This window comes from Salvelinus namaycush, chromosome 6 (genome assembly GCF_016432855.1).
Source record: "Salvelinus namaycush isolate Seneca chromosome 6, SaNama_1.0, whole genome shotgun sequence".
Lineage (NCBI taxonomy): Eukaryota > Metazoa > Chordata > Actinopteri > Salmoniformes > Salmonidae > Salvelinus > Salvelinus namaycush.
The window spans coordinates 19,753,537-19,778,626 of NC_052312.1; the positions used below are offsets into that span (position 1 = coordinate 19,753,537).

A 25,090-nucleotide genomic window follows, 5' to 3' on the forward strand; every position below is an offset into this window, starting at 1 on the left:
GCTCGGTTCCATCTCAGGTCGGCGTGACGGGTTCTGTTTTGTAACTGGATCTACTCTGGGGCATGGTCTGCCTCACCACAGCTGAAGAGAACTATTGCAAATGACTTAAAAGTGCAAAGAGTAGCAATAACTGCCCAATAGCGAGGTGAAGAATACAGAAGATCTATACACCAATATTCAAATCGATGTTCGATCAAGCCACGAATATGGGCGATGAGATCGCCGAGGATCGTAACAACAACCACCGCCTTGGATCCAACTCTCAGTGCCGTGACGGGATAGACAAATGCCATACCGAAATTGGGGGCAGGTCGCCGGTGCAGAGCACAACCGATACCCCGGGTACATCGGCTTCCACCCCGACCTCCTCCAGTGAAGACGGACATGATAAACTTTTAGGAGTGGACCCAGACTACTGCCGGAGGATTTTAGTTCGAGGTTAGTAACGAAATATTATTTATTGTTGTTGTTGTTGCGAAAATGGAAATCTAGAAGGATAAATTGCAAAAAGAGGGCACATATTGTCTGCATAAGTTACTGAACAAAACCAGGTGTTTATAATTCTTAATATTTGAGAATTTCCATTAAATTAATTGTATATATTTAATGCATTTGCAAATATACCACTATTGCAATCACAACTATTAATAGCCTAATTCTACAACAACAACTACTACTAGGTTACTAGGCCATGTTACTACACTGCTACTACTACTATAATACTTTTACTCTTACAAATAAGCAAATAGTTGCAGTGATTTATTGTAAATAAAATCAAATAAGGTATTTCATATGCAGATGAAGATATAATACTATATATGTCCAATATACTTTAAACAAATGAATATATAGCTAGCCTATAAACTGACAGCAGCTTTATTTTAAATGACTCCTGATACCTTTTTGGAACAAATTTGCTATACTTAGAAGAAAAATATTTGAGCGAAATTTTTATGAAAATTATGAACATCTGAGATTAAAATGTACAGTAGAGCTTAGAGATAATAATAACATATAATAATAGCAGTAGCTGCTTTGTACTATATGAATCAACATTTTAATTATTGGCAAACAAACTACTTAAAAAAAAAACACAAACCATCCACCATCATGTGTACTTCTGTGTGTGTTTATTCATGGTCATGTTGTTATCTTTGTTTGAGTTAAGGTATTATTACTCAAAATTAAGCAATATGTTGTCCATGCTCTCGTTGATTAAAAGAAATGGAGCCCCACCTTTCTAGGCCTATTGCCATCTTTGGATGGAATTCTCCAAAATGTGTAGACTCACTTAAGAGTTATTTTAACAATATAAATATATATATTGTGGTTCTTAGGATCTACAACTTCTTTAAAAAATGTGTTGAGAATGAAACAAAACATAAGTTACTATTTTCAATTTCAAAATGTATACTTGTGTAATTAGTGGCCTACTCTATGCATGAGTTACACAACTGATATCTCCATAGTTTATTTCACCATGTCCAAGTATCTTGTAAGTGTATGCGCCATGATGGTCATGATGGTTCAATAGTTTGTAGTAAATTATGACAATAATCATTGTGGGGGAGGGGGAGGGGGGGGGGGGGGGGGGGGAGATCCCCTCAATAACATTCTCTTCTCATAACAAAACAACACCATGCCATATTTGGTATATTACTAGTTACCTTCCTAATGCGTATTAAAATATAGTAAAATAGTTCCAGGAGTATGCATTTGCAGAAATAAATTATATTTAAAAGAAGAAACCGTTTGTAAAACATGTCAAATTGTTAAAGGTGTGTGCAAAATTACATAAAATACTTATTGCATGTCAAATAGGCTATAGTAGTTGTAGGCTATGTGACTGACTGACTTAGAATAACATTCATTGAATGAAACTCAATAGTTTTGTTCAGAGCGTAATGACATCTCTTTGCACTGCTCTTTAGTCAGGGCTGTAAAATGCGTTATAATGTCAATGTCAACAAACCCTAAAGTATACAGGTGATTTTTTGGGGTTGTTTGTTTGTTTAAAACCTTAGTGAGATAATATCAAAATTATGAATATGGCTTTCTAAGTAAATAGTCATAGTGAGCAGCAAAAAAAAACATTTGATTTCAGTTTATTTTGAAACTTTTGAACTTGTAGGCCTATTCATAATATTCAAGTTGAACACTTATTTCTAAAATAGCATATCCATGCCCCTTACCCGGATAGTTTTCACACCAATGTGAGATTCATATTTGTCATGGATACCGTAACACCATATACCAGTTAATCATCAAACTATTAGCCCACAGAAACACTGATATTATTAATTTATCTTCTTACAAAAAACAGTTTCCCCCCTATTTGTGCACATTTGATTTTCACCAAATGTATAAATGAACCTTTCATTTGAACAACGATAATCATACACATCACCTACAGTAAAGGTCTACATAATTGAATTCATTGCGCGTGCCCCGGGGCTAAATCAGAACAGAAAGCCCGGTAATTGTAGAAGTGAACGGCCTCGGCGGTAGACCGAGATTGATTAGATGTGGTGAGGGCGAGTTGAGCGTTTTTGGCAGAGTTGCTCGGGACACCAAGCTCGCAATAGCCGGTGTCACTATTTGTTTTTAAAGCTGATGATTGAATGCGCTAGGTACCGCTTGAGAAGCCGAGGTCAGAGAAAGGTCAGGCGGTCTGTCTATGTGCAAAGTCTCGATGTGCGTGCAAACCGTTTGAAAGGCCCTGCTGCAAAGTTGTACATTTTGAGGATTTTAAAATTGGGTATCATGAATGAGTAGATGTTTAGTTAGAAATGATAAATATGCACAATGTTGGAACGCGTCTCTATAGCTTTTGCTAACACCTTGGATGCTTGCATGGAAGTTAGACAAGCTCTACGCAGAGACCGTGCCGTATAGGCCCTATAGATGCTATTTCCCCATGAAATGTGCAATATATAGGCTGTAGGGCCTATGTGGATGAACCACATAAGCCCTACGTATAGCCTACAACACTTCAAATAGTATACGGTGGTTCAGATTTTTTATATCTTCTATAACTTTGATTCAATTTAAGTTTTGCTGAGGAATTGAAATAGATTTAGACGCAACATGATTCGACAGATCTAGGCTACTGCTCCTTTGACATATTTATTTTATGGTGGGACCCAGCTTGGTTAGTCTATATGTTTTGCACTTATTAATAGGTTTTTGGTATTGCATAAATAGCATCTTAGGCATATTCCATACTTTTATATAAAAACACAAATTTCATGATGTTTTACTGAACAAAACGATTTCACGTTGTCCCATAAATTGCTATATTTAACGTTGTGTACTGATGCGTCAACTAGCCGGTTACACTATATTCTTCAGGATGGGTTCTAGGACTCATGGCAAATGCAGAGTTTTAATTTGAAATATAACTCTGAGAACATGCTCTCCAAAAATGTAGGCCTACTTGCGCTGAGACAGACAATTACGTACCGGTAGGTCTATAATGTAATAATGGGATAGGGAAGTATCTTTCAGTTCTCATTATTCTGGCTATAACTTCTTGAGAATATTCCCCAAACACGGCAAAAAAAGCAAGCTACTATAGTGAATGTGTGAAACTCCGAGGTAGCCTATTCCCCAATAAAAAAAAATCAAAATGGTATACCTAACTTATGTCCAGTTCCATTACATACTGCAGCATAGCCTACTCTCAGTTGAAAATATGGAAGAACTATTCTAAGGCATTATACTCGTAATATCTATCTAACGAACGGATATGCCTGTTATCTCTGTAAGGTGCATTGAGTTTTATTTACGGATATTGTGATTCTTACAATATATTATCCATCTATTACTTCTTCCCCTTCTTTATTTATTTTACTACAAACTTGACTAGCCTATATTTCCAAGGAAGACAACTAGATGTCAATGTCCTCATACTGAAAACAATGATCACGTCAAGAGATCATTCTTATATTGCGTAGGAGCACAATGTTTAACAATATCTTCCTGGTCGGTACAAAAAATAATGACATTGGTAGGCTACTACAGTGTGTGCAATTATAATAAGACTATGGGACATTTCACACACGGTGTCTGGCTGTATATCCACAGATGCCAAGGGCACCATCCGGGAGATCGTGTTGCCAAAGGGCCTGGACCTCGACAGGCCAAAACGAACGCGGACATCATTCACCGCGGAGCAGCTCTACCGGCTCGAGCTCGAGTTCCAGCGCTGCCAGTACGTAGTCGGCCGCGAGCGCACTGAGCTGGCGAGGCAGCTGAACCTGTCCGAAACACAGGTAAGAAACATACATCATTTGACAGTGTAGGCCTATTTCTTCAGAAGTGGTGAGTTATGGATAATATATTGATATCCTATTGTGCCAATAAAGACAAATTGTATACGTAACCTTGAGTCCCCATTGTAGGCCTATATATTTAAATATTAGATTGAAAGGTATGCTATCATGATAACTCATCGCTGTGCACAGTCACATGATATAATGTCTCAGCTGTTTTTATACCCAACTTTTGTCATGGAGATGCATCTACTAAGGAGAAAGCACGACGTGTACATCTAACATCATAACCAATGTCTTTATTTGGAAACTCCAATGGTCATCATGATATAGGCTAGGATTGGCGCAATGGCTCGATTCTTGGGTTCTATCCATGAGTCCATATTGTCAGTGCTGACTTTTCTTAGCGGGAATTCACAGTAGCTCCATCGCCGACGTCTCATGTAAACAAACCAAACAACACAGCTACCTCGGTGCTTTACAGTAAGTATTCAATAATAATAATAGCCTAATAATAATAATAATAATAGGTATTTGTGTTATTTAAACTTTTTGTTGTAGATACCCGTGGGTTGTAGCCTATAAAACAAACTTTAGTCTAGACAACAGTAACAAGGGATAGATGGATGTAGGCTAGGCTGCTATAGCCAGTGCCCTCCACATGAATGATTGAGCAAGGATGGAGAATAACACACAACATGGTGTGAAAGAATAGGGCCTCATTTGTTATTTGTCAACTGATGCATTACTATGCCTCTGATCCAATTATACGAGTTGTGGCTTATATAACTAAACTAGTTACATGTCAAGTTATCATCATTTCCACAATACATTTAGTAGGCTAGACCTAACGCAATGTGTAGTCCATAAATCCATTCCTGAAAATGAAAGATTGAAAGGGTTGGTGTGAATGAAATACGCTATAGGCCCTATTGTCGAAAGGACCGTGTCCAACACCAAGTAGCCTACAGTTAAACTGCATCTCCCTGACCACTGATAAGAATCACCTTTATTCGCCACGTACATTTATATGTACCAGGAATTTGACCTGGTGAAATGGTGCTAACCCCACAACTGAATTTATACAGGCAGAATATCTAAACGAAGAATGTACACATAATCCACATATTCTATAGATACAGCAAAAACGGAACAATTACACATAGGCTAGCTGTAGCCAACTACTACACAAAGCTGATAAAAATGGACAATTGTCCAGCGAATTGATAACCCCTACAGATCAATGGCAATGATGGAGAGGAGACGAGACGAAGAAAGAAAGCTAATACTTTTGGGACGCAGGCACATTCATGCAATGTTCTTCAGGGCATAGTAGTGGCTGTCAGTGGGAGGGGCCTATTTCTACCACTTTTTAGGGGAAAGAAGACGTATGGGGTATATAGGCTACTGGGTGGCAGCAATGCATCGGTTGTAAAGGCCTATAGCTTCCGCAGACATTCTTTCAGATTGTTTAAAACTGTAATAATCACATATTTCTATAGTCAATATTGTCAGTAATAATTTAGCTCAGTAACCGAAAGGTTGCAAGATCGAATCCCCGAGCTGACAAGGTAACAATCTGTCGTTCTGCCCCTGAACAAGGCAGTTAACCCACTGTTCCTAGGCAGTCATTGAAAATAAGAATTTGTTCTTAACTGACTTGCCTAGTTAAATAAAGGTTCAAATAAAAAAATATTTCATCTGGAGGCTATTAAAAACAATACCCAGAAGGTGTTGGAGCATTTTAGAGCAATTTCTTGAAGCTGTTTCCATTGAAATTGCGAACTTCGTCTGCTAATATATTTTGCTTTGATAATTTACACATTGAACAGCCCCAGGAGCAAATTTGCATATAGGCCCTAATCAACGAATTTAAAATAAAAAAATACCCCAAAAAACAAAGAACAACCACATTAGGCGATTAATCATTCTGTCATTTCTAAAAGCTTTCACTTTTTATGTTTCGGTGAAGTTCAATTTCAGAGTTTATATTTTCACTTTGTTCGAGTAGGCCTCGAGGCTCTAGCTGTATCTTTATGAGTTGCTGATATTCAAGGCTTTAACGAGTCAAACCAGTGATTTGATTTTCAGGTCCACTTACACTGGCCTATATGTGTGTTTTAAAGCATTGCCATTTGAGAAGTTATTGCTTATCGGTTTTGAGAGAGAGTGGTCGTGAAATGTACGATTGAGCGTAGTAATAATAGCTTTTATGAATAATTTATAATACTAACTCAGCTTAACTAAAGGCAACATTATACTTTGATGGTCAGAAACACGATTTAATCTTCAATTTCAGGGGGGGGGGGGGGGGGGGGGGGGTAAGAACTGTAATGCACATTTGGGGAAAAACTCTGATTTCTGAGTGCGTTTTGGCAACTTCATTCGTATTCATCCCCTCCAAATATTTCCAGTCAAAGTCACGTTCACTTTACAGCACCAAGCAATACATTGTATCCACAACATTCTGATTCTGTAGTGTCCATGCAGCCTCAGGCCTGTTGGAGGGGAGGATGTTCACCTATTACTATTGTCAACATGTCCACTTTGGCAACCAAACAAACAATATATTTCTAAGTAAAGTCACACCAAGTTATCCAACTAAACAAAACGTTTAATGTTATATCTAGTATATCTAGTTTAGCACAATATTCCAGTAAACTTCGACCCAAGGGTATTACAAATCCCATTTTTGCTGTTAGCTATGTAGATGTGGGCCTCTGCATGGTTTGGTAACTGCAAATAGTGTTTACATCAAACGGCTCTTCACTTAGCGCCTACTGAGACATTTAAATGCCCATGCTCTCGTCGATTTCTTTCGATTAAAAAAGATCGGATGAAGTAGATATTACAAATGATTGAATTCATCAAATGCTATACTAGGTCCTACTTAATTTGTCAAGAGATAATAGCCTAATATCAAAATGTAATCGAATAAATGTAATAGGCTCTTAGCCTGAACCTTAGTGCATCCAACAACGTAATAACATGTAGCCTAATTTAGCCAAGCATGTTTTGTGCTGTAACACATAGCTCAAATTGCTCAATTTAGACATTGGTAGGCCTATTTTATATTCCGTGTTACCAGCACGAAATCTCGGTTACGATAGGCTTCGTTGGCCTTAAAACATGTCGTTTACATAATGTTTATTAAGTTATCAAAGGCAGACCTCAATGGGTGTTGACCTGTGATATTGCACTCACTGGGCACGGACGTCAGTTCAAGATCTAGTTTGATTTACATTTGGTTGAGTTGCCAACTAACGTGAATTCAACGTGAAATCAACAACTAAATGTCACTTAATTGGATTTACGTTAAAAGTTGTGAAAAATATACGAAATTCCCTTATTGATGACTTTTTGCAAATCCAATCTGCTTTCCACATTGATTCAACATCATCACATTTAATCATTTGTGTTGTTGCTGTGGTTGTTGTTGAAATGACTTGAAAAAACGTTTTTCCCAGTGGGGAATGTGATGTCATTCACGTTAATAGTTTATTGTTCCAAAGTTGACGGATTCCTAAGCGCTAGTGTTTCAGGATACAGGCGTTGACAAAGGTGTAACTCGAATATGTTTGGTCACTATCAAAACTATCAAAACGAGCCACATGCTGCATTTACATTTAGCCAAAATGTCATGAAAGATATAAGATAATGTCCTTATTTTGCTGTTCGTTCACGTGACAGGCTAAACATCAAACAGTTTGTTTAGGTATAGGTATGACATGAGTAAGCCATCCTTATAATACAGCCTCATGTAAGACAACTTATTCAATGAGGTGTCAATGTGCTTCGGGCAACCTAAACAGTTTCGCAGTAAAAACAAAGTTAATTTCCAGACCAGTTGTGCGTAAAAGCTTTGAGTTCAAGCTTTGAGAGACACGAGCTACATGAAAGCAAACTATTTGAGAGGGGATGAATAACATTTAAAGTAAAATCCTCCCTCACTCAGGAAACACCTCGCCTCTCCCCAGAGCCCAGCAGGTGGCTCCCCCTTCCCGCGTAACGCGGCGGGGAGCCCCGCGCTCTTGGCACGCTATGGAGGTTGTCTTGGGGATGCCTGTGCAGCTACTAAGTATCGCCTACGCCAGGTGCACCTTCCTAGCAGGCTAACCGCCGATTCACAGGCACTGTAGGGGAGGAGACCTGTTACTTTAACAGTTAGAGGAGTTACTTGAGCTCTGGTGAAAGTTTCTCAACATTTGCAAATCAGTATTCTAACATTTTTTTGAAACACGGGGATTGAGACCAGTGAAGCATGAAGCATCCACTGACTTCACCTGTTGTGTTTCAAAGACCTCTACATTATGAAAATTCATATTATATCAGGGGATACATTGATAAAGGCATGGTAATGGTTTTGCTAAAGCTGCTATGACTGTGACTCCTCTTTTTCGGTTTAGAAGCACTGACTTACTCAGCTGACAAAATACTCAAATTACATTTCTGGGTGATTCTGAATGCCAAAATGGTGCTTGCTTGGTTTTCGACAATTGTTTATTCAGACCCTTGTTTTACATTTAAGCTTACAAGTATATTTTTGGTTGACCCTCGGTTAATACCTCCATACCATTTGGAGCCCTTTCATCCCGTCCACTTGCATTCTCTTCCAATACTAAAACGTGATTCAATTCCGTCTATCAATCCACCGAGTAGGCTTTTTCAGCTTGCTTGAAAAACACCATAGTCTAAGAGTGTGCCCGAAACAGCGCCTTACTCCCTATATAAAGGGGCCCTACCCCATAGGGCTCTGTTTTAAAAGGAATGCACTATATTCAAAATAGGGTGCCATTTCAGACACACAGTAGACAGGGTCTAATGATTGCCTTTCACATCGAGAAATGTTAATGCCTTTCATTCTGTTACCTTTTAATTTGAACTTGGCTCTACATAAGCTATGCATTCTACAATGTGAGGAATGAAGATATCTTATTGGTGGGTGGTGGCCCTAGGAGGAATGAAGATGTCTTATTGGTGGGTGGTGGCCCTAGGAGGAATGGAGATGTCTTATTGGTGGGTGGTGGCCATAGGAGGAATGGAGATATCTTATTGGTGGGTGGTGGCCATAGGAGGAATGGAGATGTCTTATTGGTGAGTGGTGGACCTGGTAGGACAACATTTTTAGCACCATTTACTGAAATGACTTTTCCCTCTGACTGAAATGATGGTCTAGACTGAAACAATTATGTTTTACAAAATACTTAAGCGAATGAGGGTTTATCTTTTTACTCTTGTCTAAATGATGACACGATATGGTAATCTGTCACCTGACAGGCTCTCAACCCCTTTGGACATAAAGAAGTTGCGTCAACATAGTTTCCATGTTATTTCAACATGACCATTACGTTATATTATTGTTCAAAACTGGTTGGATTTTGGGAAATGAGACAGTTATGCATATAGCTGCCCAGAAACCTCTCTTTACCTACCCAACACTCTTCCCATCCCAACTTGTACCAACCATGATGTCTGGCCATTATCAGAGTTTACCATCACCAGGGACCATTTTACTTACATTGCAATGTATCAATATATTGTTCTCTGCTGTCCATCTGTGGAAAAGCCATGGATTTAATGGTGGAAGGGGCTGTTTAAAACTGGTTTAATCCTGGGCTGGGACAAATGGTACAAGGCTAAGTGTCAAAATGCATGGAATCACAGTAGTTTCAGTGGAGTTTTGGACAAAAGCTGGTTTTAGCGAGCAGCTATGGCCAAACATTTGGATATATTTTGATCTTTCAAGGCAGCAAAGCTTGCTAACATGCACAATCAGATGGGCTGATGAGTTGCTGGAAAACTTCCACAACCACGTTTGTTTTAGAGACTTGTGTGTGAAGTACAGTAAGTGCTTGTGTGTGTAATATTGATCATGTCTAGAGTGGTATGCAGGTCTGCGATACTTGTGTCCAACCTCCAACCAACTGAATGCAAGATAAAGACAGAGATATGAAATGCTGGAAACAAACTGTAGAAACAAGGGGTCATTTATTCTATGCCGTACTGACCCTAGATTTTCGCGCTTGAGAGAGAGAGATACAGACAGACAGAGGGACTGACAGACAGAGATAGACAGAGAGCAGAGACTCAGAGAGTGGATCTGATCCTAATCTTACTAAAACCCTGTGAGGAGGTAGGATCGAGGACGTATTAAAAAGATGCATAACACCTCTGTTTTGAAACATCAGCTTGTCCGAATCCTATACACACACATCCCTACTAATACCTTCTCTGCTGACAAACATCCCTCTGTCACTTCTCCTTCTGGGGAGCTCAGCTCTTTAGACCCGACCCACAGTAACCGTCTTAGTGCACCACGGGTACATGAGTGGCCATATGTATGCAGGGGCCAGGAGTTTTCCTTAGCCACATTGAATAACCGGACCAGGGATAACTCCAGGGCCTATGTAAAGTTTCCATATATACTGTAGTACAGAGTCTCTTTTTTTAAACAGCAGCAGTTGGGCTTCTAGAGCAGGGTTGGGCTCAGTTGGAGTTAAAAGCAGTCAAATCAGGAAGCAAACTGAAATTCCAATTCAATCATTTAAAGAAGGGTATGTGGTTTTAATGACTTCATTTTGGGATTTTCAAATTTGTATTTATTATGGATCCTTCCTGGTGTCCAGCAAAATTGAAGCAGTAATACATTTAAAAAAAAATCACAACATATTAAGTGTGTGCCCTCAGGCCTCTACTCTACTACCATATATTTATAACACAAAATCTATGTGTACATGTGTGTATAGTGCGTTTGTTCTTCACAGCCCCCGCTGTTCCATAAGGTGTATTTTTATGTTTTTTTAAATCTAATTTTAATGCTGGCATGAGTTACTTGATGTGGAATAGAGTTTCATGTAGTCATGGCTCTTTGTAGTACCGTGCGCCTCCCATAGTCTGTTCTGGACTTGGGGATTGTGAAGAGACCTTTGGTAGCATGTCTTTTCGGGTATGCATGGGTGTCAGAGCTGTGTGCCAGTAGTTCAAACAGACAGCTCGGTGCATTCAATATGTCTATACCTCTCACAAATACAAGTAGTGATGAAGTCAATCTCTCCTCCACTTTGAGCCAGGAGAGATTGACATGCTTATTATTGTTAGTTCTCTGTGTACATCCAAGGGCCAGCCGTGCTGCCCTATTCTGAGCCAATTGCAATTTTCCTAAGTCTCTTTTTTGTGGCACCTGATAACAGAATTGAACAGTAGACCAGGTGCGACAAAACTAGGGCCTGTAGGACTTGTTTTATTGATAAAGCAGAGCAGCACTTTTTTACGGACAGACTTCTCCCCATCTAAGATACCATTGTATCAATATGTTTAGACCATGACAGTTTACAATCCAGGGTTACACCAAGCAGTTTAGTATCCTCAACTTGCTCAATGTCCACATTATTTATTACAAGATTTAATTGAGGTTTAGGGTTTAGTGAATGATTTGTTCCAAGTACAATGCTTTTAGTTTTTGAAATATTTCGGGGAAGGCATGGCTCTTGACTTTCGCCTCTCCCGAGTTCGAACAGGAGTTGCAGCAATGGGGCAAGACTGTAACTACCAATTGGATATCATGAAATTGGGGAGAAAAAGTGGTTAAAATACTAAAAACCTGAGATTCTTCACATATACTAGTCTGTGCTGTTGTCACTCAGTTATTGCTTTGCTGTCGGGACTTTCATTTGTTGTCTTGGGCTATCACCAAGGATGCAAAAAGCAGGGGTCTGAGTGTGTGTGTGTCTCTCTCTCTCTCTCTCCTTCTCTCTCGGACTCTGTCTCTCTCTGTGTTTATGTATGTATGTACATAGTATGTGGACACCTGCTCGTCGAACATCTCATTCCAAAATCATGGGCATTAATATGGATTTGCCACTCTTCTGGGAAGGCTTTCCACTAGATGTTGGAACATTGCTGCGGCGACTTGCTTCCATTCAGCCACAAGAGCAATAGTGAGGTTGGGCACTGATGTTGGGCGATTAGGCCTGGCTCGCAGTGTGCATTCCAATTAATCCCAAAGGTGTTCAATGGGGTTGAGGTCAGGGCTCTGTGCAGACCAGTCAAGTTCTTCCACATCAATCTTGACAAACCATTTCTGTATGGACCTCACTTTGTCCACATGGGTATTGTCATGCTGAAACAGGAAAAGGCCTTACCCAAACTGTTGACACTAAATTGGAAGCATAGAATCGTCTAAAATGTTATTGTATGCTGTAGCGTTAAGATTTCCCTTCACTGGAACTAAAGGGCCTAGGCTGAACCATGAAAAACAGTCCCAGACCATTATTCCTCCTCCACCAAACTTTACAGTGGGCACTTTGCATTGGGACAGGTAGCGTTCTCCTGGCATCCGCCAAACCCAAACTACCAGATGGTGAAACATGATTCATCACTCCAGAGAACGCTTTCCACTGCTCCAAAGTCCAATGGCGGCGAGCTTTACATCAATCCAGCATTGCACATGGTGATCTTAGGCTTGTACGCGGCTGCTCGGCCATGGAAACCTATTTCATGAAGCTCCCGACAAACAGCCATTTTGCTGACATTGCTTACAGAGGCAGTTTGGAGCTTGGTAATGAGTGTTGCAACCGAGGACAGATGATTTTTACGTGATATGCGCTTCACCCCTCGGCGGTCCCGTTCTCTAAGCTTGTGTTGTCTACCACTTCGTGGCTGAGCCGTTGTTGCTCCTAGACGTTCCACTTCACAACAGCCTATGACGGTGCCACGTTGGAAGTCACTGAGCTCTTCAGTACGGGCCATTCTACTGCCAATGTTTGTCTATGGAGATTGCATGGCTGTGTGCTCGATTTCATACACCTGATAGCAACGTCGGTGGCTGAAATAGACGAATCCACTAATTTGATGGGGCGTCCACGTACTTTTGGCCATGTAGTGTATATGTGTGTGTTTCTGAATGTCCTTCGCTGTGCATTGTTCTCAGTAACTCCCAGACATTGTCTGGCTAGTCGTCTGGAGCACGGAGGGCACAGGGCATTACGTAGTCCTACAGATGTAGGAGAATGAGAGAGAGGACGAGACAGAGGCAGGGATTGTATAAAAGCTGAAAGAGTAGGACACATTTTTAGGAAGGAAGGGAGACAGACAGACGTGGGCCTAAACCAGTTACAAATGTTGTTGCATTGTCTATTCATTGCAGGGCTATTCATTATTTTAAAAGTGTGATCAAGAGGTTAAGGAATTTTATGTACAGTGATTGATGTCCTCCTCTGGCCTTGTACAGTCTCAGGTTGTAAAACTGACGTTCAAGACATTTGACACAACGTTGTGATACAACTGATCTTTTTTTGTGATACAACAGAGATAATATCTGCACAAAAACGTTTACACGGCCATTGTTTGGTGTCTCCAAAACGCTTTTGTAATTTTTTATTTTTTTTGTGCAACAAATCTCTTTGAAGGATGTGTGTGTGCATGCGTGCAAGGCCTTCATTTCATTCACCGGGAAATAGCGTAACGCAATTATCTCATTGGATTAGCAAGAACAACAAGCCGAATTGGTTTATCTAAACCTCGACATCATGGGACCTTAGGACGAAGGGCTAGGCCCACCCCGGGGCGGGGCGGTGGGCGGGATGGGGAGGGGGACAGAGCGTGGAGCAGAGGGCCTAATAATAGTCCCAAGTGCTTTTACGCTAAGGAGGATTAGGGAGCTACATCTACCAGTGAGTGGCTAAGATGGGGTCGACCCTTGGCTGAACCTGCCTGGACATGTGTTTCAGTAATGCAAAGGAGGGATTGAGGGAGGGAGGGATGAGGGCAAAGGAGCAGGGCATGAGGGCGAGAGGATGAGCAGGTGAAAAAAGGTGAAAAAGATGACGAGATAGGAGGTAGGAGATATAGGGGGTAGGAGTTATAAATTGAAACTGGGGCCGCGTTTGGATGAGGTCCCAGGTGTTAGAACAGAACGTGGGATTGGAGAGAGAGAGAAGGGCTGTGAGGGAAAAGGAACATTTGTCATATTCATCCATGTACAATGTTACCATACCGTTTCCATACAGAACATTTTGTAATTGCTACCATACAGTATTCTTATAGAAAAGAAAGTCATTGTTACCATAGAGTTTCCTTATAGAAAAGGGCCATACAGTCATACAGTTTTGCTATAGAAAACGAAGTCATTGTACTCCTAGACCGAGGCCAGGCGGTCTGATGTTCATCACATGTGCAGGATCAGCGGGGTCGCGGGGGAACGTTGAGCCTCTTCCAGGGTTACAGAAAGTGTTCGAAATATTGTCAGCAGGTGTCCGTCCTGCTTAATGGAGCCAGGCTTTTCCACCCCACAGACTCTCTTTTGAGAGATTAACTAGCTTCTCACTAGTACACCCCATTATTTGGTCACAACTACAGCCTTTAGTAGCTTTATAGGGCATTTATAAAGCCTTCATAAGAACTATATGGAGGCTTAGGAACAAAGTCATCCTACATAAAGGGTGATAAAAGTGTTACCCCATTTTGGCCAGCCTAATCCTATATATATATTTTTTTTATAGCATTACATTTTCTAAAGAATCATTCTGATGTGTAGGTCTGATGTCTTCATTAGACACAATCAGAACTATTCATGACACCGGCTATCTGTCTGCATGTATTGCCGGTGTTGCGTTGCTGATGTGACTGTAAATAGTGTGACATCCATCTCTTGAGCTGCTTCAGTTCGGTAGACTCGCATATGGACTCCCAGTTGACCTTTGCCCTGGGTTAGTTAGCCCTAGCAGGTGGCTCAAACTAACACCACTCCATCCCTGCTTGTGTTGTTGTGGTTTGGCAGTGTTTAGTACTAGTGGACTCAGGAATATCCAGCTCTGTCCTGCACACTCTGTCTTGCCCTACCTGCTCTACTCTAACCCTCGTGTTGTGAGATGGAGTGTGTAGTGGTGGACACAGGCCTACTACCCTGTAGCAGTCCAGCTATCCAGAATGTTCTGCTTTTGCTCTATCCTCTCCTATCTCTGTTCTAACCACCCCTGCCCAGCCTTGCTCTGCTTTGCCCTGGCTGTGCCCTACCAGAGCAGAGCAGAGGGGAGCGGGAGAGCTGCAGGGCAAATCCAGGTCATTGCCAGGCCAGCACTCCCCCTCTCTCTCTCACTCTGTAATCTCTGCCCTAGCTCTGAACCCTGGATCTCATTAGGATGGATTTATTTCCAATAGTGTATATGTACGAGAGGGTACAGATTTGTTTTCTTTCTCTTTTCATAATTCCCCCCCCCCCCCCCCCCCCCCCCCCCCCCCCCCCCCCCCCCCCCCCCCCCCCCCCCCCCCCCCCCCCCCCCCCCCCCCCCCCCCCCCCCCCCTCCCGTAGTAGTCCCCTGTAAACCCCAGGGTTTTTCCTCAAGCGGACGACTGTGATATGAACGGCCCGGCCCACTCCAGCCTCCCCGCATCTCAGTCCCTGGCTAAGCCACGCCCCACCGAGGAGGCGGAGAGTGGTAATTGTGGGTTTTCACCCAATGGGGAGGCATTAGGGACACAAGACTCAATCTGAGGTTTTGGTTTGAAAAACCCTGGTGTGGGAAGTGGTGTTATTAGCTTAGACAGATGCACTATATACATAAAGAGGGTTAAGACAAGACAGAGACTATGTGGATTGAGGCCCAGGTCTTTACTCTAAGTCTAAGATGTGGCATCAGTGTCCTTCTCAGCGGGGGAAGATCCCTTCCCAATCTCATTATACACATACAAATGGAACCGCTGAGACAATGGTGACCTGAAGTCCTGAGACTTAACTAACCACCAGGACCACAGGTGTAAACAACAGTTTTATTCAGGGTTGGGGTCAATTCCATTTCAATTCAATTCAGGTAAATTTAGAAATGTAACTGAATTCCAATTCCACATTTTCCTGATTTGAAAAGCATTGAAGAGAATTGGAATTTCAGTGTACTTCCTGAATTGACTGGAATTGAAATGGAATTAACTCCAACCCTGTAAACAACAGTTCTATCACATAGCTTTCACCTGTCCAGTCAGATCAAGACTCTTTAACTGAGTGAATATTTTCTTGATTCTACCTCCATTGTCCTAGAGTGTCTGAATATTTTCCCCTCTCTCTTCAAGGTTACCAGAGATTATGTGTGTGAGTAAATGCTAAAGAGAGAATTGTGGTGGGGACTGGGGAGGTTTCTGTCCTGTGGTTGCCATCGGTTGTGTGTTTTATATACACATGACCTCTCTGTGACTGCTGTGTGTGATGTGAATACAGCAGCTCACCTCATGGTCGTATTATGTTGTGTGTGTCCTGTACTTGCCATGCTGCTGCTAGTCATATAGGTTATCTAGGTCCTGCTCATCATTGATGCTTTCCAAATGGAACCCTATTCTCTAGTGCACTATATAAGGAATAGGTTGTCACTGGAACGCAACCCATGATATCCCTCCCTCCGTGTGTAGGCTAGGCTATACGGCGTGTGCACTGACTTGAGAGATGGCATGTTCTAAGCCACATCCTAACATTATTCTGCCTGACTGTCAAATCAGCAAATTGTTGTGAAACGTTAATAATATTACATGAACACTTTATGGTGTCTAGCTGCAAAATGGAAGCCGCTTGGTGCTCAGTCTGCTGTACCAATAGCCCAATCCCCTTTTTAGCTGGATTAGATGGCAGGGTTCTCAAAATAAACAGGCAATGCGTTGATGGTCGCAGCGCATGTGAATACTATGCAGGGGCGTCATGTACCCCAACAAGTCTGAGGGGGCAGAAAGTATGTGAGGATGGGTGTGGCTGGAGAACTCAGCATTTTTCAAATACCTGAAACAGCTTTTTTTTCCTGCAATCTAGAGCCATAATCAATAAACTTAATTCTATGTAAAAAAAAAAAAAAAGAAGATATATACACTACTGTTCAAAAGTTTGAGGTCACTTAGAAATGTCCTTGTTTTTGAAAGAAAAGCTCATTTTTTGTCCATTAAAATAACACCAAATTGATCAGAAATACAGTGTAGACATTGTTAATGTTGTAAATTATTATTGTAGCTGGAAATGGCAGATTTTTTTAATGGAATATCGACATAGGCGTACAGAGGCCAATTATCAGCAACCATCACTCCTGTGTTCCAATGGCATGTTGTGTTAGCTAATCCAAGTTTATAATTTTAAAAGGATAATTGATCATTAGAAAACCCTTTTGCAATTATGTTAAACTGCTGAAAACTGTTGTTCTGATTAAAGAAGCAATAAAACTGGCCTTCTTTAGACTAGTTGAGTATCTGGAGCATCAGCATTTGTGGGTTCGATTACAGGCTCAAAATGTCCAGAAACAAAGACCTTTCTTCTGAAACTCGTCAGTCTATTCTTGTTCTGACAAATGAAGGCTATTCCATGCGAGAAATTGCCAAGAAACTGAAGATCTCGTACAACGCTGTGTACTACTCCCTTCACAGAACAGCGCAAACTGGCTCTAACTAGAATAGAAAGAGGAGTGGGAGGCCCCAGTGCACAACTGAGTAAGAGGACAAGTACATTAGAGTGTCTAGTTTGAGAAACAGACGCCTCACAAGTCCTCAACTGGCAGCTTCATTAAATAGTACCCGCAAAACACCAGTCTCAACGTCAACAGTGAAGAGGCGACTCCGGGATCCTGGCCTTCTAGGCAGAGTTGCAAAGAAAAAGCCATATCTCACACTGGCCAATAAAAATAAAAGATTAAGATGGGCAAAGAACAAAGACACTGGACAGATCAACTCTGCCTAGAAGGCCAGCATCCCGGAGTCACCTCTTCACTGTTGACGTTGAGACTGATGAGAGAGGGAGAGAGAGAGAATTAGAGGGAGCATACTTAAATTTACACAGGACACCAGACAGGAGAATTACATCAGATATAACAGACTGTCCCTAGCCCCCCGGCACATAGACTATTATAGTATAGATACTGGAGGCTGAGACGGGGGGGGGGGGGGGGGGGGGGGGGGATCAGGAGACACTGTAGGGGATGTCAACAGACCACCAACTTACTACCCTTAGACAAGGCTGAGTATAGCCCACGAAGATCTCCATTGCACGAGTTGCATGTTCATGTAATCAATAGAGTTGTGAATTTCAAGCACAGATTCAACCACAAAGACCAGGGAGGTTTTTCAATGCCTCGCAAAGATTTGCACCGATTGGTAGATGTGTAAATATAAAACCATAGACGCTGAATATCCCTTTGAGCATGGTGAAGTTATTAATTAGGATTTGGATGGTGTATCAATAGACCCAGTCACTATAAAGATACAGGCATCCTTCCTAACTCAGTTGCTGGAGAAGAAGGAAATGATGGTGATTTTGAAACAGTTACAGAGTTTAATGGTTTTGAGAATTATGAGAAAACTGAGGATGGATCAACAACATTGTAATTTCTCCACAATATTAACCCAAATGACAGAGTGAAAAGAACGAGGCCTGTAGAGAATAAAAATATTCCAATACATGCCTCCTGTTTGCATGATCTTTTTGTCCTGAATACAAAGTGTTATGTTTGGGACAAATTCTTATACAACTTCCACTATAAAACACACAGGTTCATGACAGGTCACCTATTGGCTGGTGTCATGACAGGTTGCGTATTGGATGGTTCATGACAGGTTGCGTATTGGATGGTGTCACGAGCAATACAATCCACCAGGCAAAACTTGATAAAAAATATAAACAGCTGCCTGGCGGAGCCACCATCACCGCAAGCATGGGGGGGCATGGGGAGTGACGCTTGGAGCAAGACCTACAAAAAAACAATGATAGATGACAGCTCTGAACGCAGGGCGAACTATGTTTAGGTCAGACACCACTTAAAAGGCGCTGCATGGTCAATCCGACGTCTGTATTGGCCGTGCAGCATTTGCGGTGATATGGTCTCTGCAGAAGTCAGGGCATTCATACTTTTTGCGCTTCGCCGAGCAGCGCAGAGCTGTTGTGAAGGAAGTTGTCAAGGATGTGAGTTTGTGTTTATACAGGACCTCCCGCCCTCACCTACCGTCAACCAATCATGTAAATGCGGAGCTATACGGAGCCCTCCGCATTGTTACAAAATTTGAGAGGCGCACGGCGACGTGGTATAGAGCTCAATTTGGCCTGCGTCACACCATCCATACGGCGCCTCCGACCACATTTTCGGATCAAGCATAAATTGACTCAAAGAGTTGGCTCCGACCAGAGCGCTGCAGCTCAGACCTTCGCAGTTTGGACCGACAGCCTCCGTCTTGTGCTCCTGCTCCAGCTTATAAAGGAGGCAGAGGGCGAAAACTGCAACGAAAGAGAGAGCATAGTTAGGGGATGCTCCAATCACAGGAGGAGGGTGATTCAAAAAAAGTTTACACAATTAAGCATAGAACATCTCCAAGTCACAGCACACACATGCAATCAATTAAGGGCAATCAGAAATATATTAAGGTCAATCATTTGTGAGAGCATGCAAAGATCAGAGCTAAAGTTCACCCTATAACCTGTGTGAGCAAAAGCATCTGATCTCCACTGACCCCCCTTTCCCTGTGTATTGTGTGTGTGGCACATGCCTTGCCCCCCCGTCCCCACACTCTACAGTACCACACACACGCTATATATTAAAGCACTCGCGCATCATCAATGAAACATCCAGAAGCAAGGACAGTCAATGTTCAGTGAGCTACCCTCACGAATGGCACACTGTGTACTGTGTAGCCCTGCCTACCTACCTACCACAGCACAACACTTCACTTTGCCCTTGCTTTGACTCTTAGTCGAAACAGGTTGAGGAAACACCAGCACCCCATATACCCTTCAAAGCTACTGCTGTGCTTATAGTATTGTCGTACTTGGGTAATGTGTTGTATACTTTGCACTCATAGACAAAAAACAGATTCACTAACTCTAACTTTCACTGGCTGACAAGGTCACCATTCCCTTCCAATCGCACACGGACTCCTCCCCCCTGTCTCTGTCAGGCACCTTAGTGAGAGAGATGAGGGTAAAACCATCCAATCGTGGTCAAACCCAGTCAGAGAAACAACAGTGTTGATCCAATGAGGTGTACTTGGGATTGCCTTTGTATGTATGATGCTTGTGTCTGTGGGTGTATGGATGGCGAGGCACTTTTGCATTGTGTGTCACCAACGTGTGCATACTGTGGGCATATCATGTGCTTTACCCTAGCCTCCACTGAAAGCCTTTAGTAATGTATTGGGTAACTCTCTCAATTTGGAGCTGCCTTCTTGACAAAGACTCCCTTGATAATGTGCTCTTTTAAATCTCAATGGGACTTCTGGATTAAAGTTTCATGCAACAGAATTAACTGAAATCCAGTGATGGCTAAGATGATCGGTGAGAAAGAATCTGGGGCGGCCTAGCAGTTAAGAGCTTTGAGCCAGTAACCAAAAGGTCGCTGATTCGAATCCCTCAGCCAACTAGGTGAAAAATGTGTCAATGTTCCCTTGAGCAAGGCCCTTAACCCCAACTGCTCTGGATAAGTGACAAAATATAATGTGTTTGTATGGTTTTAACTGCACATAAGTAAGAGTTATTTTTTACCCTGTTGTCAGCTGTTTTAGTGAACCAAACCATTTAATTAATAAAACCATGTTTTAACCCTTTAGCATTTCTCTCCCTTCTTCTGTCCTTCCAGGTCAAAGTGTGGTTTCAGAACCGTCGTACCAAGCAGAAGAAAGACACAACCAAGGACTCTGACAAGCGCTCCTCCTCCACCTCCGAGTCGCTGGCCACCTGTAACATCCTGCGCCTCCTTGAGCAGGGGCGCCTCCTCTCCGCCCAGCCCCCCAACCCCCTATTGGGCACCCACCACCCAGGAAACGGCTCTCTATTGGGCAGCCCCGGAGGCTCCTCCTCCTCGCCGGGTAGCAGCACACCACCGGGAAATGGCGTTCATGGGGTGGGCGGGACTTTCGGGCTGTCGTTGCCCTCCCTGGGTGGGACTCCGCCCTCGTCGCGTCTGGGTGTGCCGCCGTTGCACTCACTGTGCTTCTCCATGCCGCTGCTAGGGGGTGCTCATCATGAACTGGCTTCCGGGTATGGGTGCGGGTCCTCTGCGTTCGAACCCTACATGCGGCTGGACAGGATCTCCAAGGATGGCGATCTGACTGGGAAGAAGACAGTTTCCTAAGGGGCGACTACTTGGGGTTTTGGGATGGGGTTGGGATGACTCCCCCCTCTCTCCCTCCATCCCTGCCTCTGGTCTACCACCACCTATCCACACACCAACATTGTTGTCCGTCGTTGGTTGGATCACCAACATCATTGTCCAAGATTGGCTGACAAGGATGGACAGACAGACAGCTGGGAGGAGGTGCACCCCAGAAGGAGCAGGGCTATCCTTGCACTGCCGTGTTGTGTCATTGGTTGCACCCTGTACCCACCCGTTCTCCAGCTACTTGCTACTGAATATCGTCTATAGATTACATTACAAGGAGTGCAACCAGTTACCCCTTCAATACATTACATACTTCCCAGCAAAATCATCATGTGTGGCAGCTTTCTGCCAGAACGTTCTAAGTCAAATAATCATACACTTTAGCAGTTTCTAATATTAGTTCGTATTGTATAGTGTCCAACACTGATTCCTGTAAATTCTTTATTTGGTTGGTTCTGTGTGTGTTTTAAAATGTGGACAAATGGTGTGTAAACTAAAGCTAGTCTTAGGTCAAATCCATGCTAAGAAATATAAAAAGAAAAGGTACTGGGGATATGTCCTCGCCAAAGTAACGGGTTAGCGATAGCGCTGTTAGCTTCATCTCTGCTCTGCGCTACACCCTCACGTTGTTTTGTCGTACAATTAACTGGAGTAAATTCGAGGTCAACCTGATGAGCTTGACCCACTGACCTTTTATCCCCTCCCATGAGATGAACTCTTGATATGTAATTCACCAGTGAAGCAGTATCACTTTGCCTGCAGTATGTGTTACCATTGGCTACAGAGACTACTCTCTAGATTAAAGCAAGCAGGTTACCCTGACGACCCCCGTTCAGATAATCTCAGAATGTTTTGAAACACAAAGGGTTTATCACAATGGGGGGGGGGGGGGGGGGGGGGGGGGGGGTTGTATTTGTTTTTAGTGTACATAAAATGCAACCCATCTATCCGGTACGTATACTACCACATCACCTGGTATTCACCACTCCTTCTCTTGTGGTTGAATGTTGATCACCTAGGTTTGGTGCGCATGCACACACACACACACACACACACACACACACACACACACACACACACACACACACACACACACACACACACACACACACACACACACACACACACACACACACACACACACACACACACACACAGAGAGACACACACACACACACAGACACAGACACACACAGAGAATTCCTAACCGGTTCATATCAATACTTCTCCTTATCTCATGGAACTCTGTGTGTGATGTTCTGATAGGTCAACATACACAGGATGCAGTACGCGTCATCGCTTTTTATCTGTTTTTAATGTAAATCTTTTCTCAGATTGGTACTTTCAAAGCCAGTTGCTTCTTTTTCCCTTCTCTTGTTGTTATTTAACAATGATATTTGGCTATTCCCTCCCAGACACTCTCCTGTGCACAAGACTCATCCATTGTTTGATTTCCATTAATTTACCTTTGATATAAAGCACTTTATGTTCCTAGAAGCTTTTCTCCATTTTTCTCCCTTTTTTCTGGTTGAAAGTTTGTTCTCATGAAAGAGATCTTGAGATATCAGATATTCACAGGTTGTATCACAAATGGCACCCTTTTCCCCATATAGTGCACTACTAATCCTCCCAACAGTCACTCTCCCATAGGTACAGTTTTAAATGCAATGTATTCGGACTACCCACTACCCATTGAGGTGGCAGGTGGCCTATTGGTTGGAGTGTTGGGCCAGTAACCGCAAGGTTGGTAGATCAAATCCCTGAGCTAAAAGTCTGTCGTTCTGCCCCTGAACAAGGCAGTTAACCCACTGTTCCTAGGCCGTCATTGTAAATAAGAATTTGTTCTTAACTGACTTGTCTGGTCAAATTAAAAAGACAGCTTAAGAGTTAGTTACAGGTTCTGGATTCAGTTGTTGAACATACCGAAGCAGGAGGACACATGTTTTGATTTTGCCCAAAGAGACCTGAAGCTCTGAGCCGTATTTCCTATGCTCTGGCCATTCATATTTAATTCCCTACGTAATATCTGCTTGCTTTTATTGTCAGTTGACTCTCTTCATGGAGTCACAATAGGCCACATAGATAGAGCCATCTTGAGCCCCCTATCTCTTCTTCTCGTGAGTTCCCTGGTTGCTACATGATGACATCAATAAAACATGGCCGACCTCATCCTCACAAATAAACGCTGAGGTAGGCTACAGTGTTTGGTCGTAATTTTCTCATGTTAAGCCTAACGTTTATTAGGGATACACCGATATTACGTTTTTGGCCGATACCGATATCCAATATTTTCTTTGCCAAAAAACCCGATACCTACAACCGATATTTAACATTTTAGCGGCCTTTTAAGCATTCTTGTACAGTTAAATAGTTGAAACACACACACACACACACTAACCCAAAAGTTATTTTATTGGCATTTACGTATGTCCCCATTACCAGTAAAACATAATCAAAACCTATTTCTTTCACTTACTTGCTGTGCTGTTTCGTTGTTCATTTGCTCAGTCGTTTCATTCTCAACCAGGATTTCATCATACATGTCAAGCAGTGAAGTTTCAGCTCTGTCTGTCCGTGGCTTCTCTTCCTCGGTGCGCACTGTCACTGTGTCCATTTCCATCTTGTCCAGCTGTGTCTGTAACATTTCACGTAAGCCCTGTTTCTTGTCTGCTTCGAAGTAGCGGTCCAGGTACCTAGCATTGAGCATGGTGGCGACACAGTGAAGAGGCTCAGAGAGAATGCCACCGACTCGCATGCTCACAGCCTCTAGTAGAGTACTTTTTCAAGTTTTAACCCCACGGTCTGTGTCAGCAGTTTTGTTGAGCAGGCGTTTCAATGCCATGATAGATAGTATCACGTCTGCTGCAGACGCAGTTGATGAGCTTATTTCTCGAGTCAGTTGTTCAAATGGAGCTAGGAGTGTGTTCATGTTTCCAAGTTTCAAACATATTCTCAAATGCCATTGAATTGGCAGCAGCGGTATGAGAACCAGCACATTCTTGAGCATGCAATACGGCTTTCCTCAGTACGAAATCCTCGTCGACCCACTGTGCTGTCAGACTAAGCATACTCATGGGGCTGACATTGCTGGTCCAAATGTCAGTTATGACGCTAATAGCAGTGAATCCCATAGCAAGTAGCTCATCGATGTGCATTTCAACGATACCGTGTAACTCCGGTAGGGCTACGTCTGAAAAATACCACCTACTTGGTAGTGTGTACTGGGGCTCTAGGTGCTCGACCAGTCGGGGAAAGCCAACATCTTCCACGACAGAAAACTGTTGATTGTCAAGGGCAATGAATTCCATTATCTTGGCGTCAATGGATTTCACCTTTGAGCTGTCTCGCTGAAATGTTCCTACTCTTTCAAATGACTGCTTGACTTGAATTAGTTTAATTGTTGGAAGTATGCGCTTATTTTTTTCCAGCTTTTTTTCGCTGAACGTCTGGGGGTGATGCACTTTCAAATGAGTAATTAAGTTTGTGGTATTGAACGATTTCACTTTCTCCCCTCTGGAGATAATAGCAGCGTAAACATTGCATATGGCCTTTTTGATATCTTCCTTTGAAACACCAAAAAAGATCCACACAGCAGACATTGTGGGCTAGGTTAGGAATGCTGTGTTGCACGTGTAGCGCTGTATTTTTCGCGGCGTCATTACGTCATCTACCTACGTTATATAGGTATGCACGTCAGCTTTGACATCGGTTTTG

General features: G+C 42.5%; 1 protein-coding gene across 1 annotated transcript; it reads left to right on the forward strand.

The window, feature by feature from the left end:
* Positions 1-185: 185 nt before the first annotated feature.
* LOC120049264 (ventral anterior homeobox 2-like) lies at positions 186-21,349 on the forward strand. Its single transcript, XM_038995512.1, has 3 exons — positions 186-438; positions 4,087-4,274; positions 20,855-21,349. The coding sequence occupies exons 1-3, from the start codon at positions 186-188 to the stop codon at positions 21,347-21,349; spliced, it is 936 nt and encodes a 311-aa protein (XP_038851440.1).
* Positions 21,350-25,090: the final 3,741 nt, after the last annotated feature.